General features: G+C 43.4%; 2 protein-coding genes across 2 annotated transcripts; both read left to right on the top strand.

The window, feature by feature from the left end:
* Nucleotides 1-2,250: 2,250 nt before the first annotated feature.
* smg8 (SMG8 nonsense mediated mRNA decay factor) lies at nucleotides 2,251-8,247 on the top strand. The gene is made up of 5 exons (XM_069673542.1): nucleotides 2,251-2,901; nucleotides 3,204-4,107; nucleotides 4,340-4,485; nucleotides 4,893-5,777; nucleotides 6,679-8,247. The coding sequence occupies exons 1-5, from the start codon at nucleotides 2,278-2,280 to the stop codon at nucleotides 6,889-6,891; spliced, it is 2,772 nt and encodes a 923-aa protein (XP_069529643.1). The 5' UTR covers nucleotides 2,251-2,277; the 3' UTR covers nucleotides 6,892-8,247.
* Nucleotides 8,248-11,918: 3,671 nt separating this feature from the next.
* Nucleotides 11,919-13,913, top strand: kcnj15 (potassium inwardly rectifying channel subfamily J member 15). The gene is made up of 2 exons (XM_069674423.1): nucleotides 11,919-12,056; nucleotides 12,671-13,913. The coding sequence occupies exon 2, from the start codon at nucleotides 12,739-12,741 to the stop codon at nucleotides 13,759-13,761; it is 1,023 nt and encodes a 340-aa protein (XP_069530524.1). The 5' UTR covers nucleotides 11,919-12,056; nucleotides 12,671-12,738; the 3' UTR covers nucleotides 13,762-13,913.
* The last annotated feature ends 57 nt before the right edge of the window (nucleotides 13,914-13,970 follow it).

Raw genomic sequence — 13,970 nt, 5'->3', positions numbered from 1 at the left:
AATCAGAAACAAACCAGATCTTCAGGCTGCATGTTCCAGATTTTAGAGGCCTTAACTACAAAAGCCATACAAAAGTAAATATTATAAAATCAAAACAGAAAATCTGCATTTTAAACTTTCACAAATGAAATGCAAAAGTACATCCAAACTATTTCCACTCTAAAATCCAAGCCTTTTCTGAAAATATATACAGTTTTTTAACCTTTTCTTTTTCTCTTATCTCCCCTTCAGCCCCTCACATGTCTTATTGCTTGATTTTGCAATCAATAAAATACATCTGAAGTTGAATCTCATCACCTCATAAAAAAATCATTCTGTGTGTGGAAAAAGGACAGGTTCTTACCTAAACAATATGACACCTAATTTTTAATAGACGTTTTCCTAAGCAAACATATATTTTATGCATATATATACATTTTGAATCTTTGTAGCAGCCATAGTGTTAGACAGCATTTAATTTTAAGATATCTAATTTACAGGCAAAGGAGATCAAACATCTACCCAGTTGTTGTTGTTGTTTTTCTAAATAAATATGCTGCATTAACTATTAATACCTGCTTTTTTGGGGGTGAAAATCTTTATAGCAGAATTTATGATAATTCTTTTGCAAACTTTGTTCATGGTCAGTTTGTAATAGAAAGAATTCGCAATTATTCTTGTATGTCAGTAAAGAAGAAAAAACATAAAGGCTTCAACAAAGTCTTCAACATAAATGTTTTACTTTAATGATGTCAGCAATGTGTTTAGGACCAGCTATAACTTAAATTAATGAGATGTCCATTTGTTTTTATGGGTTAAAATGAACGTAAAATTAAGTATGCCAATCCAAAATGTGAATTCCTGTTAAGTCTATTTAAAGTTTAAATAAATCTCAAATTCAAAATATCTTCAATGTGGCTTACACCAGTCATAACTTAAATTTAAGATGTTTTTAATTCTGTGTATTGTCACATATCTTAATTACCTTAATGTTTACCTCAAGCGAGATGTTACCTGTTAAAATTCAGTGTCAGGTATCTGAAACTGGAGTTCTGACTGTCATTATGTAGCTTCAGTCATATTCTGGATTTTAACAAATGAGCATCCTTCATTACTGCAGGGCGATATATATAGAAAGTGATCATGTGACCTGTCTCAAAGGCTTTTTGCTGCAACATTGAAAGCCTTAAATAACTGATGAAGGAGCCCGATTGGTTGAAAGGGCTCATCAAGTGAATGCACAAGAAGTCGTAATGTGATCTCTCACATGTGACATGATTTTAATGCTCGTGCCTTTTCCTCAAAGACACACATATATTTTAGTTGTTTGCACATTCAAAGTCCCCTTCACATTGAAATGTGTGTTATTCAGTTTGCAGGATCGTCCTGCAGTGTGAATTCACTTCCCACTGCAGTAAGATGTTTATGCAGTTATGCTGAAAAGGCTAAAATGATTGACAGAAAATTAATGATATCAAAACTTTTGATGATAATAAAATAAAAATACACATAATCATCGAGAATGAACCTTAACTTTTAGATAACAGTCATGCTGAAAGTTTTTGAGAGGACTTGTTCTTGACCAACCATATTTTCATTTTTGCTTGGAAAACTTTACTAAACTGTGTTATACTCCAAGGACTGTTATTGTACTCTTTTTATAAGAAGGCTTCCTTGTATGGAGATGCATAAATAATACAAATAATAACATGTACTGTTACATTTCTCACTGAGACAATTGACAGATTCTATTTTTATTTCTATTATTATGATTATTATTATTTTACAGTTTATTTTAATTAAAAAATCTCTTACTGGACACTTTTATTAGCTGTGTATTAAAGTAAAGATTTTTGCTTCAATAACTATAATTTAATTCAATAATAAACATGTTGGCTTTCTTTTACTTGTAGGTATTCCATTTAATTAAACCGAGGACGTGTTACAGAGTATTTATACACTGTTGTAATTATACCGAGCTTTTTTGTTTTATCTATTAAGCTTTTAGTTCACTTGATATTAAACATATTTTACTTATACAACATTTTAAATATATAATATAATATATATTATATATATATAATATAATATTTTAAAGGGATATCTTTACAATCTGTAATCGCTATTTTTAAGGGAAAAAATGTACTTTGTCCTTCAATAACTGAAATTTTAAAACACAAGTAGTCCACAGAGGAACCGTAAAGCTAATATTGCCTCTACTCGGACATTTTCTCTCACGAACCCGGAAACACACCCGGAAATGGGTGCGTCGTTGTTTTTATTCCCCTGATTTTCATCATGAAGGAAGCAAACATGGCTCTCCCTGTCAGTATGGGGGCTTTACTTAAGGCTGACTTCCCGGAGGACGCTGCTTACCGGGAAGACGGTTTGTGTGTTGTCGGTATATTCGGTAAAAGCACCATGCAGCCCGGGCCGCTGAAGGAGTCTCTCATCAACAATTTGGCGGACAAACACATCTTCTCTCTGTTCAGCGGGGAGGAGGACGGCGGCACGGCGGACAGCCACATCCAGGCTTTCTACCACCAGGAGAGCCGGGTGCTGTACCTGCTGCTCTCCTCCGTGTGCGACAGCCAGCAGCTGCTGCGGGCCTGCCAGGCTCTGAGCGCCGGGGCCGGACACTCCGACAGCCACGACTTCTGGAAAGGCCTAGACAGACAGCACTGCCTCCACCTGCTCTACATGTTCTCCGTGTGCCACGTCCTCCTGCTCGTCAATCCCAACCAGACCTTCGATGTGACCTACGATCGGCTCTTCAGAGCGCTGGACGCCCTGAGACAGAAGGTCCTGCCTCTGATCCGGGCTGCCATCAAAGACTGCCCGGTGTCCAAAGAGTGGAAGGTGAACTGTCGGCCCTGCCCTCCACGCCTGCTCTTTGTCTTCCAGATGAACGGCACTCTGAAGGTCTGTTTTTTAAATAAACTTTTTTTATGTAATGACAAACAGGTGACTTATAAACATTGTTGTAAAGCAGTCAGATAACACAGTCCTTAAAACCCAGACATGCACTCACATGGAAACATTTTCGACCTGCTCTGAATTTGATAGACAGGCCGATGCAGTTGACAAATCCAGCTCCTTTGCTGATATACAATTTTTAATGTTATCACATAAACTGTATTGTATGGGCTAATGCAGTGACACAATAGACTAGTTAGCTTCAGTCAAATAAATGTAAATGATTGATCTTCTTTTGTATCTCAAAGGTCTCTTCAAACGGCTCTGACTCTGGAGGAAACCCTGACAAACCTAAGAAGCACTCCCCCAGGAGGCGGCTGCAGCACGCGCTGGAGGACCAAATTTATCGTATCTTCCGCAAAAGCAGAGTCCTGACCAACCAGAGCAGCAACTGCTTGTTCACTGTGCCCGCCAACCAGGCGTTTGTGTATGTGATACCTGCACTAGACGAGGATCCTGTGGGCACCTTGCTCAGTCAGCTGCGGTCTAACTGCATTCTGGGTGAGCAAGACTCCACCGTGACGGTTTCTGGGCCCAGGCGTTACCAGCAGATGCGACGTTCAGCTCGACAGCCCAGCTTCGGCGGAGACTCGAGCAGCGGTTCGATGGGCGGTCAGCTGGTGGACTGCAGCCTGAAGGAATTCCTCTGGCAGCACGTAGAGCTCGTCCTGACCAAGAAAGGCTTTGACGACAGCGTCGGCCGCAATCCACAGCCGTCACACTTTGAGCTGCCGACCTACTCCAAATGGGTCCAGGTCGCTGCCAGACTCCACCAAGTGCTAATTAGCAACACAGAAGAAGAAATAGCCGAGCTAGCCACTAAAGTGCAAAGCCAGCTGAAGGTTTTGGAGGGTTTTCTTGACGCTGACACAAAGTTCTCTGAGAACAGGTGTCAGAAAGCTCTGCCGCTGGCTCACAGCGCCTACCAGTCCAACCTTCCTCATAACTACACCACAACGGTGCACAAGAACCAGCTGGCACAGGCTCTGAGGGTCTACAGCCAGCATGCAAGAGGAGTAGCTTTCCAGCGCTACGCACTGCAGCTTCACGAGGACTGCTACAAGTTCTGGAGCAACGGCCACCAGCTGTGTGAGGAGCGAAGTCTGACCGACCAACACTGTGTCCACAAGTTCCACCTGCTGCCTCAGCCAGGTGAACAATTTCTCCTGCTTTCTTTTCCTCTTTGTCTCTGCAGCGAGCTGATGAGCACAGACACCCGATGAATGTGATATACAGGGAATATAAAGCTCTGTTTGCACACTGGAATCATATCTTATACTGGTCATTTTAAGTAGAGGTGTAACACAAGTTAAAAGAGAGAATTTTGAATGTGTTACATGCATGTTTCTGTATAGATTAATCTGTATTGAATTTATTTCTGCAGGAGAGAAGCCTGACATTGATCGCAACCCACCCATCATGAACCACAACAGCAGGGGGCGCTCTACCAGCTCCTGTAACTGTGGCAGGAAGCAGGCTCCTCGAGAGGATCCGTTTGACATCCAGGGTGCCAATTATGACTTTTACCAGGTCAGGAATCTCAGCACACTCTCCCTCTGAGGACCACAGCGGAGCAGTCGCTCTCAGCTGGTTGTCAAACCGCATAAGCAGCTCTGATATTGCAAGCCTCTTCAGTTGGCATCAAACCATCTGATTTTAAAACACAAGTATAGCTAGATGTAAGATGTGTAGATGTCAGGCCAATATTCAGTCTCTTAAAGTTTGTTTGTGGTCGCTGCTGCTGCTAAATGCTCCTGTGTTTACCAGCTACAGGTTAGCCATGAGCTGTGAGAGTGAACCAGATCAGTAAAGTATTGACTGGTTAGCTACAAACAAATTCTCTGTAGGTTTATCACTAACACATCTCCACATTGCCAAACCCTTAATGATATATCATCTTTATTGCACATGTTCTGTAACCTCTTCTCCCTGATTAGATGCTGGAGGAGAAATGCTGCGGGAAGCTGGAGCGCATTGACTTTCCCGTGTTCCAGCCGAGCACTCTCGACCCAGCCCCCGCCTCAGACCAGGCTCAGAAACTCCCATGTGAGACGCCGGTGTCTGGTGAGGTAGAGAGGCTAAAGGAGACGAGCACCGCCCAGAGCCACACCCCCGGAGACCCCAGCCTCAGCCTGGCTCTCAGTCTGGGTCAGTCCACCGACAGCCTGGGGCCCTACGGGGACGGAGAAGGAAATGAATCCCAAGTCCAGCAAAAGAGGCCGAGCCTTGTGGACCGCCAGCCCTCCACTGTGGAGTACCTCCCGGGTATGATGCACTCCGGCTGCCCTAAGGGTCTGCTGCCCAAGTTCTCCAGCTGGTCTTTGGTCAAACTGGGCCCAGCCAAGTCCTACAACTGCCACACGGGTCTGGAGCATCCGGGCTTCCTTCCCGGCTCCTCTTTCCTCTTGCCGTGGGACTTGGTGATTCGCTCTCGTTCGGAGGAGGACACAGGACTGACAGAACCTTTGGATGGAAGCACCTCCTCCTGGCCAGCCCCCAATAAGACCCTGGTGGGGAAGCGCGGCAGCACCGGAGGGCTTGGTAGGAGTCGTAGGAGGGATGATATGGCTCGTGTCTTCGTGGGGTTTGAGTACGAGGACGGCAGGGGGAGACGCTTCATCAGCTGTGGGCCTGATAAGATAGTGAAGGTGCTGGGACCAGGGGGCGCCAAGGATCCCGCCACCAGGGTGGTGAACACGGACATGCCGCTGTACATCCCCTCTCCGTCACAGAGCCGCGGCCTGAAGCCTCACTATGCACAGCTCGCTCGCCTTTACATCGTGGTGCCTGACGCCCCGCTGGAGGTCACCCTCAACCCACAGGTAACTGACTTCATTGTCCAGGAAACTGTAATCTGAGCTACTAAAGTTTGATTATTTACTAGATGTAAATAGTTAAATGATCATCTCCTAATTTAATCAAAGATGAGTCTTTGATTTCAGGGTGTCTGCAGGTCTTGAAAAGCTTGAGCTCTAAAATTAGAGTTGTTTTAATGGTGAGTTTTGCTCAGAGGAGGCAGCTCGGTCACTTGTTTGATTGATTTAGCAAACACGGTTATTCTGCTAGCTCCAGGAGCCAAGAAGCATAACGACTGATAGAGGACAAGTGTTGATTTTTATTAAGAACCTAAACGAACTTAAATGCAGCGGAGTATTTTGGGCCATGTGAGATTTATTCAGCTGATCACAAACTTCTCTTTCCTAACACTCCTCCCGCACAGGTCAGAGAGACGTTGGAACAGGTCTGGGAAATGATCTATTTATTACATGAGGTTGTTGGAGACGGAGATGCTGTGTAAAGATTCTCACATTTTCTGGGTGTCGAGCAAAATTTGGAAGCTTGGTTGTTTTACTGTCACCAGAAATGTACGTGTAGTACTTAAATGTAGAGTGAGAACAAGTTCCTGAGAATCATCCAATCACAGTAATCAGCTGGTGCTTGTCTGTACATCCATGTGTACATTACAAACAGGGGCTGATAGGAGCTAAGTCAGCGCTGGTGTTAACTTGCCAAATGTAAACAAACATTGCTCAATTGTAGCCCGTAGCTAACTCCCTGTCCTTAATGAAACACTTAACTTTCCGGGTTAGAGAGGCACAGTTGTCTTAACTTTGATCTAATCCATTGATGGGAAACAAAGTTACACTATGGCTAAACTAAAAAGATGCAGGAATGTCTCTCTTATTCTTCCTCACCATGTGCTTGTTTGGATTTTTTCCCCAGGTGCAGCCCGGTCCTCCCCCCTGCCCGGTTTTCCACCCGGAGCAGACAGATTTAGTGTTGCCGCCTGACGGTCTTTGGGTGCTTCGGTTCCCGTATTCCTACGCAACAGATCGTGGCCCCTGCTACCCCCCAAAAGAGAACCAGCCGCTTAACAACTACAAGGTGCTGCGAGGCATCCTGAAGGCCAGCACTGCGAACCCTGCACCACAGTGAAGAACTTCAGCTTCCTGGACCAGGTCGTATTTATTGACACCTCCTGATGTAGGCTGAGGTCGGTTAATGACCCCGCTAGCCAACACTTTGGTGACACGGGTGTTTAAAACTTGTGGTTGAATTTCCATGAAATGTGCTGTGGGCTTTCATGGTCCCAATTAATGACTGTGTAAAGATGGACGACGTGTCTCCATCTCCTCTCATACAAAAGTGAAGCCAAAATACCCCTGAGGCGTGCGCTGCCAGCCTGCGCATTTGTATCAAGAGTCTGTGCAGTAGAGATCGGCTGGTGGAGCCGCAGTAATGCTGCCCCGCCCCTTCGGTAACCAAAACACACCTTTAACCTACAGATTGAAAGGCAAAGATCCTGCACACCGGCGTGTTTAACAGCAGAACAGCTTCTTGTGTCGGTCTGAAGCAGATATTCACGCTTATGTAAAGTTCAATGACTGTAGTGTTAGTGTTAGTTACGCCTCTACTCTGCTACTCAGGAACAGAACGCTGCAGGAGCCCCATTTGTCAAGAGAGCTGTCAATCATGAGGTCACACCCCCTTTTTATAGCATCAAATAACTAATTAAAAGTGTCAGAAAAACACTTGGACATAAATCAGCATGATAAGAACTAACTATAATGACAGAAGCCATGTTTGACGTGTATTTTGATTTATAGTTTGACTCATGTCCCATCTGTTAACATGGAGGAGGCGGGCTTTATGACCTATACTGCAGACAGTCAGCAGGGGGCGATAGAGAGGGTTTGGCTTCACTTTTACGGGTCTTTTTTCAGTCTCTGGTCCCAACACATTGATTCTAAATTGAGTTTAAAGCTGAATTCAGCTGCGTCATGCTCCCCTGAGGACGAACACGTCCTCTAGTGCCTCTTTTCTTTGTGAATAGTAAATTCATCATTATGTCATTTGTTCTCACACATTGAAAACGGCTTCAAAGCTGCCAGTGCGGTCCTTCAGAAGTGCTTGTTGGACGATCGACCGGCTTCAGAAACGCTGCGTCTGAGTCCAACGATTCCTGTAACTTTCTGAAACAAGTGATCAGTCTTCTCTTCACACCTGTTTCACACTGTGATTGGACAGCTGCGCGGCGGGGGCGTTAAATCGAGCAGGATGTGAGCGTCTCTGTTTCATTCTCGATACAACTGTGTCACTTTTCTTGTAAACAATAAATTATAAATACTTTGTTTGTATAATGTTTATAAAAGCAAAATGAGGGTACTTACACAAAGTGTTACCTGTATTGTGCTCCATGTTTTGTATGACATCACACGCCCCGCTGTAATACTGAGAAGTACTTCTCCCGACACACAGGACACTGGAGAGAAACATGATCATGATTGTCTGTAAATAAAAATCTCTGTTGGTGATTCTGTGTGTGATGTTGTTTTTTACTTTACTAACATTTTGTGTTACTTTAACTCCTTTTTATGCCACTTCATATTTCAACCCAACAGAAATGAAGGGGAAAATATATTTTTATTTTAGGTCTTGTTTGCACAAGATGAGAAAATAAACTGCAATTATCTTTCAGGACACAAACAGCTTCACAATGTAACACGTGTGTGAGTGAGTACTTGATTACTTTTCACACATTTTGCTGGAACTTTTTCTCATGTAGAATTTGGGGGGTAGGTGTCAGGAAGGGATGAACTGCACGCTGCCTTTGTTTACATTTAAAGCGAGTGATACATGTGACTGTTAAAGAAAGCAGGATGAGAGTGTGTACAGGACAAAATCAGCAAAGAGATAAGAGGTACGGCTTTGTCCACAGGGGGCGCCACAATCAACACAAACAGAAAGTTCCTCACAGGAGCTTTAAACAATACAAGTTGCATTTTCCTTTTTGTCCTCTAGATGGGGCAGACTCCTTAATCTTTAGTAACCCACCTTGTCAGCCACCAGCTGATATAAACGACTCTTTTAAAGCCTGAGCTGATGTTAAATAAAGTTATTAGCCTTTTTTAAAATTTCTTAATACCTTTTATTCTTTTAAATACAGATTTAAGAGAGAGAGATGTTTATGTTTGGTTTAAGTTCAATCATTTAACAAAGAGTGTTAAATTTAATGAAATGTGATTTTACATGAAACATTTGATTGATGTTCTCCAAAAGCATGATGGGAATACTGTCCTCTTTCTCAAGTAAAGAAGATTCAGATTGTTAACTTAAGTTAGAGTACTAATACCAAACTAGTTTAATGCTCTGTTACAGTTAAAAGTTCCATCCATCCATTATCTACACCTGGACTGATCACCAGTCAATCACAGGGCTGACACATAGAGACAGACAACCTATCACGCTCACATAATTCAAACCTACCAGTGAACCAAACGAGCATGTCTTTGGACCTGTAGGGAACCCACGCACGCACAAGGAGAACATGCAAACTCCACACAGAAAGACCCACTATGTCGGAACCCCGGGATTCGAACCAGGAACAACTGCTACACCGTGCAGCCACATTTAAATCACAGTTAATCAGTCAAGATGTTCCTTTAAGCTCCTGTGAGGAACTTTGATTCTGTGTTGACCTTGGTGACCCCTCTGGACAAAGCAGTAAGTCTTACCTCGTTGCTGATCTTTGTGAAGCTCTTACTGCTTTCTTATAACTTTCAAATTAACACTTACTGTGATTTACATGTGTTTACATACACGAGGGGGCCAGAATATTGGAAACACCTCAGAATATGATGCAGCTCAGTGCAGCTCCACCAACAAATGTGACCGTGACGCTGAAATATCAGTGAATTAACACAGAATTAATCCCGACTCTTTTGACTGGGGTGACCCAACTGGGGCGCTGACTTATGCAGGGGTGTCATGAGGTATGTGTCCACACAGATGCACAGACACACACACACACATGCAAATGAATAGCATTTAATGAACCCTTCCTTCTCAGCTTAATGCTTTAAGGTCTCAAACAGAAGATGTGTGGTCAGAGTGACAAAGTACTGAAGGAAATGTGCCACATTGAAATGGAAAGAAAGCTACTAGCAGCCTGTCGCAACACAAGTCCCGCCTCTGACAAGGCAAATAGCCAATCCTAATTTAGGATTTTGGGGTGGCCAATCAGATTTCAAGGGGGGCCGGCAAGTGGCCGCTGAGTGTGTGTGTCTTAAGTCAGCCAGTTATTGTAATGTAGTAAAAAGTACAATATATCCCTCCTAGTTAGGTTGAGCAGAATGTGTGTATAAACCTTCTCTCTTTGATCTTTGTTTATTAGCAGACACATAATGACAAAATAATGACATTATGAACAAATTCAACCTGCATCAAACACTACTTTGATCTATCTTCTGTTCATCTCACAGAGGACGGACACTTGTTAGGTCTAACGTCTTGTTGTTGCCCTGATTTATATCTCCAGAGAAAATGTGACGCTGCTGCAGCGAGCCCGTTTTTTAGCTCCGTCTGTCATCAGTGATGTGGAAACAGAGAGTTCAGTGTTTCAAGAACAATATGTGTTCTTCTCTCTGTCTCCAAGGAACATGAAATCGATTGGTGATCTCATACCTTAGTGCGCACACACACACACACACACACACACACACACACACACACACACACACACACACACACACACACACACACACACTGAGCCTTGAGGAATGTGGGTAATAACAATGAGGTTAATAAGAAAGCTAAGGAGAGGGATTCAAGGTCATAAAGTTGAGCAACCACCAGTCGAGATTTAAAGGAACATTCAACTTCAATGTAATATACTTTATATTCTGTAACAGTCAGCCAAAGTTTCCTGTGAGGCTTAAACTGAACATGTCATCAGTGTTTGAACTTTCACTTCCACTCACACTCCTACCACCAACAAGTGAACCAAGACGACAGATTTGACCCTTTAAACTGCTTTAAACTCAGATCCACATTCGCCCTCAGTGGGATGTTTAAAAGTTAAAGCAGGCTCAGTCGATCACACGTCCCTGCAGATCACTCCACAGAAGGAACGCCTCTGTTGTCCTGTGTGCTTTGAGTGTGTTGATGAAAGTTAAAATAGTTTCTGCTGTGATAAATTTGGTTCAATCCTGTCAGAGTATCACATGTAGATTTGTGGAGTTTTGTTTTGTCCTGAGACTTTTAAAGCTTTACTGTAACTTCAGTTGGACTTCCTGGATTGTAGCACAGGGCTGTATCACTGCTGACACTTTAACTCCTTTCACTGGTCATGCATTTAAAGATTTTTCTTTTATATCATTTAGTTAATTTCTAAGTAGTTTTAACTTGTGTACTTTGTCTTCTTCAGCTTCTTTTACCTTCATCAGCTTCATTTACTGCCAAAGGTAGAACATGCTCACTTCAACATGCTGAGGATCTTAGTACGGCCTGAACTATCAGAACGTGATTCATAAAACGTTCCTGAAATGTGATTCGAACATTCTCACTGCAAATGTTCTCAGAGAACGTTCTCTTGCTATTAAAAGGAACCTTCTGGGAACCAAATAAAAACATCCTGCTCAAAACATTAACAGAACAAACCCTTCTAGCTGGGTTCTCACTTTGCCTGATGTTACAACTTCCTTCATTGCATGCTGTTCATCTCTTTTCAGTATTTGAACTTCAACTGATCCCTTAACTTCAACGAGCTTTTACCTATTTAAACAACAACATTTATATTAGTCAGCACTTTGCCCTCTACCTGTTCTGCCTCTTCAACTTCTTTCAGTCTTTTACTTCACTCTCAGCTGTTGTCACATCTTTAAAGCTCCAAAGACATTCAAACTGTAAAAAATGTTATTACCAAATAAAAATACACAAACATTTTTATTTAAAGACCTGTCTTTATTTGTTCAGACACAGAGAGTGTCCCAAGAGTCCCAGAATGCCCTTCAGAGAACAATCATGGAGGCGGTGAATGTGTGCGTGTGTGTGAAGCAACAACAGCCATAAATGGAGCACAACAAACTTCAGCTGTTGTTCCCACCTGTGGACAGGTAAGGCGGGGGAGGGATAAAAGGCGACCCACATGCAGATCAGAGTTTACAGCTCGGCTTTGTCTCTCATTTCTGCTCAAAGTTCAGCGTCCACAAGCCGCGACAAAAGGAGAAAGAAGACACTGAACGAGGCGTCCCCGGCAGCTTCAGCTTACAGATCTGTTTGTTGAACACCTGAGACTGTTCAGCGAGACCGAAGAGGAAGGAGTGAGTATTAAACTCTTTGATTTATTAAGGAATCAGTTATATTGAAAGTTACAGCAGGTTCTCGGGCTCCTGTAATGTTTTACTACAAGGTTAACTTTAAACTTGGTCTTTGCTTCAAACAGCATAAGGAACAGAGTTTTTCTGTGCATGGTTTAGTGGAATATTTTAATCAGTAAATCTGTTTTTCTTCTGGTCAGTCCTCTGCTGCACCTGTGTCACCTTCAGACCTTTAAAGGAACTATCCAAAGTGTTTGCATGTTCCGGCTGTATGGGGAAAAACTGATACACATACTGATACTTAAAACTACTACTAGAACATAAAAGGTGGATTTTAGTTTGATTTATGATGAAGTATTACAGTGTGCTTTTTGAGGTGTTTCTCTGTATAACTAGTCTAAAGTATATGGAATGCCATTCACCTCCATTGTATTCGGGTAGAGGTAGAAAAGATATCTCTTAAACTGGACGAAACCAAAAGTTACCATAAAAGAAAAGACAGAAAAAATTATTTTGATTAAACTTTAAATGATATTTAAACTAAATCGATATCATGAGATGCTAACCTGACATAAATGTAAATATTAATCTAACCTTTTTGTGGTCTTTCTCATCAGTCCTTCCATTGGTGATGCCATTCTGAATCCTGTGAAGTCATTATCAGTAATAATCGAGGCTGATCAACATGGCCGCCAGGAAGACAGAGGTCCAGAGAAGGATTGTGTCCAAAGACGGCCACAACAATGTGCGTATCGACAACGTGGAGGGCATGGTGAAGCTGTACCTGCACGACATCTGGACCACGGTGGTGGACATGAAGTGGCGCTACAAGCTCACCCTGTTCGCCTCCACCTTCGTCATGACCTGGTTCATCTTTGGGGTCATCTTTTACTTCATCAGCATGGGCAACGGAGACTTTGAGGCCGGTCTGAGCTCCAACCACACGCCCTGTGTGGAGAACGTGGGCACGCTCACCGGAGCCTTCCTGTTCTCTCTGGAGTCACAGACCACCATCGGTTATGGTTTCCGGTACATCTCAGAGGAGTGTCCGCTGGCCATCTTCACCCTCGTGGCTCAGCTCGTCATCACCGGCCTGGCTGAGATCTTCGTCACCGGTGCCTTTCTGGCCAAACTGGCTCGACCCAAGAAACGAGCTGAGACCATCAAGTTCAGCCAGTTGGCGGTGATCTGCCGGCGTCAGGGGAAGCTGTGTCTGATGGTGAGGGTGGCCAACATGAGGAAGAGTCTCCTGATCCAGTGTCAGCTGACAGGGAAGCTCCTCCACTCCAACGTGACGGAGGAGGGCGAGAAGACACAAGTCCACCAGAGCTCTGTGGACTTCTACATGGACTCCAGCAGTGAGTGCCCCTTCCTCATCCTCCCGCTCACCTTCTACCATGTCCTGGACGAGCACAGTCCGCTCGCTGGGCTGAACGCAGAAAACCTTCTCACCAGAGACTTTGAGCTCCTCGTCACCCTCAACGCCACCATGGAGTCGACGGCGGCCACGTGTCAGAGCCGAACCTCCTACGTCCCTCAGGAGATCCTCTGGGGTTACGAGTTCAAGCCGGTGCTGTTCAGCACCACCGGCGGGCGATATGTGGCAGATTTTAACTTCTTTGATAAAGTCCAAGTGAGCAACGACGCAGCCCTCCTCAGTAACAACACAGAGAAGCTCAAACTGGAGGAGGACTATAAGAAGGAATAAGCCATAACAATACTCTGATTGTTTTTGTGATGAAAAATGATCAATGTGAGCTTTTCTTGTTATGTATGAATGTACATAGATTATGGTGGGTTAAACACACTTTTGCTGGGGCACAAAAATGCAGTCTTTAAAGGTTAATAAAATTCATAGTTTTGCTTTGTAAATAAAAATGCTTATTAAGTAAAATTGTGTTCATTTTTGCAAAAGAA

The sequence above is a fragment of the Semicossyphus pulcher genome, unplaced genomic scaffold (genome assembly GCF_022749685.1).
Source record: "Semicossyphus pulcher isolate SPU_LCO1_2020_fin unplaced genomic scaffold, fSemPul1.0.p SCAF_10, whole genome shotgun sequence".
NCBI lineage: Eukaryota > Metazoa > Chordata > Actinopteri > Labriformes > Labridae > Semicossyphus > Semicossyphus pulcher.
This window is presented reverse-complemented; position numbering and strand designations above follow the sequence as displayed.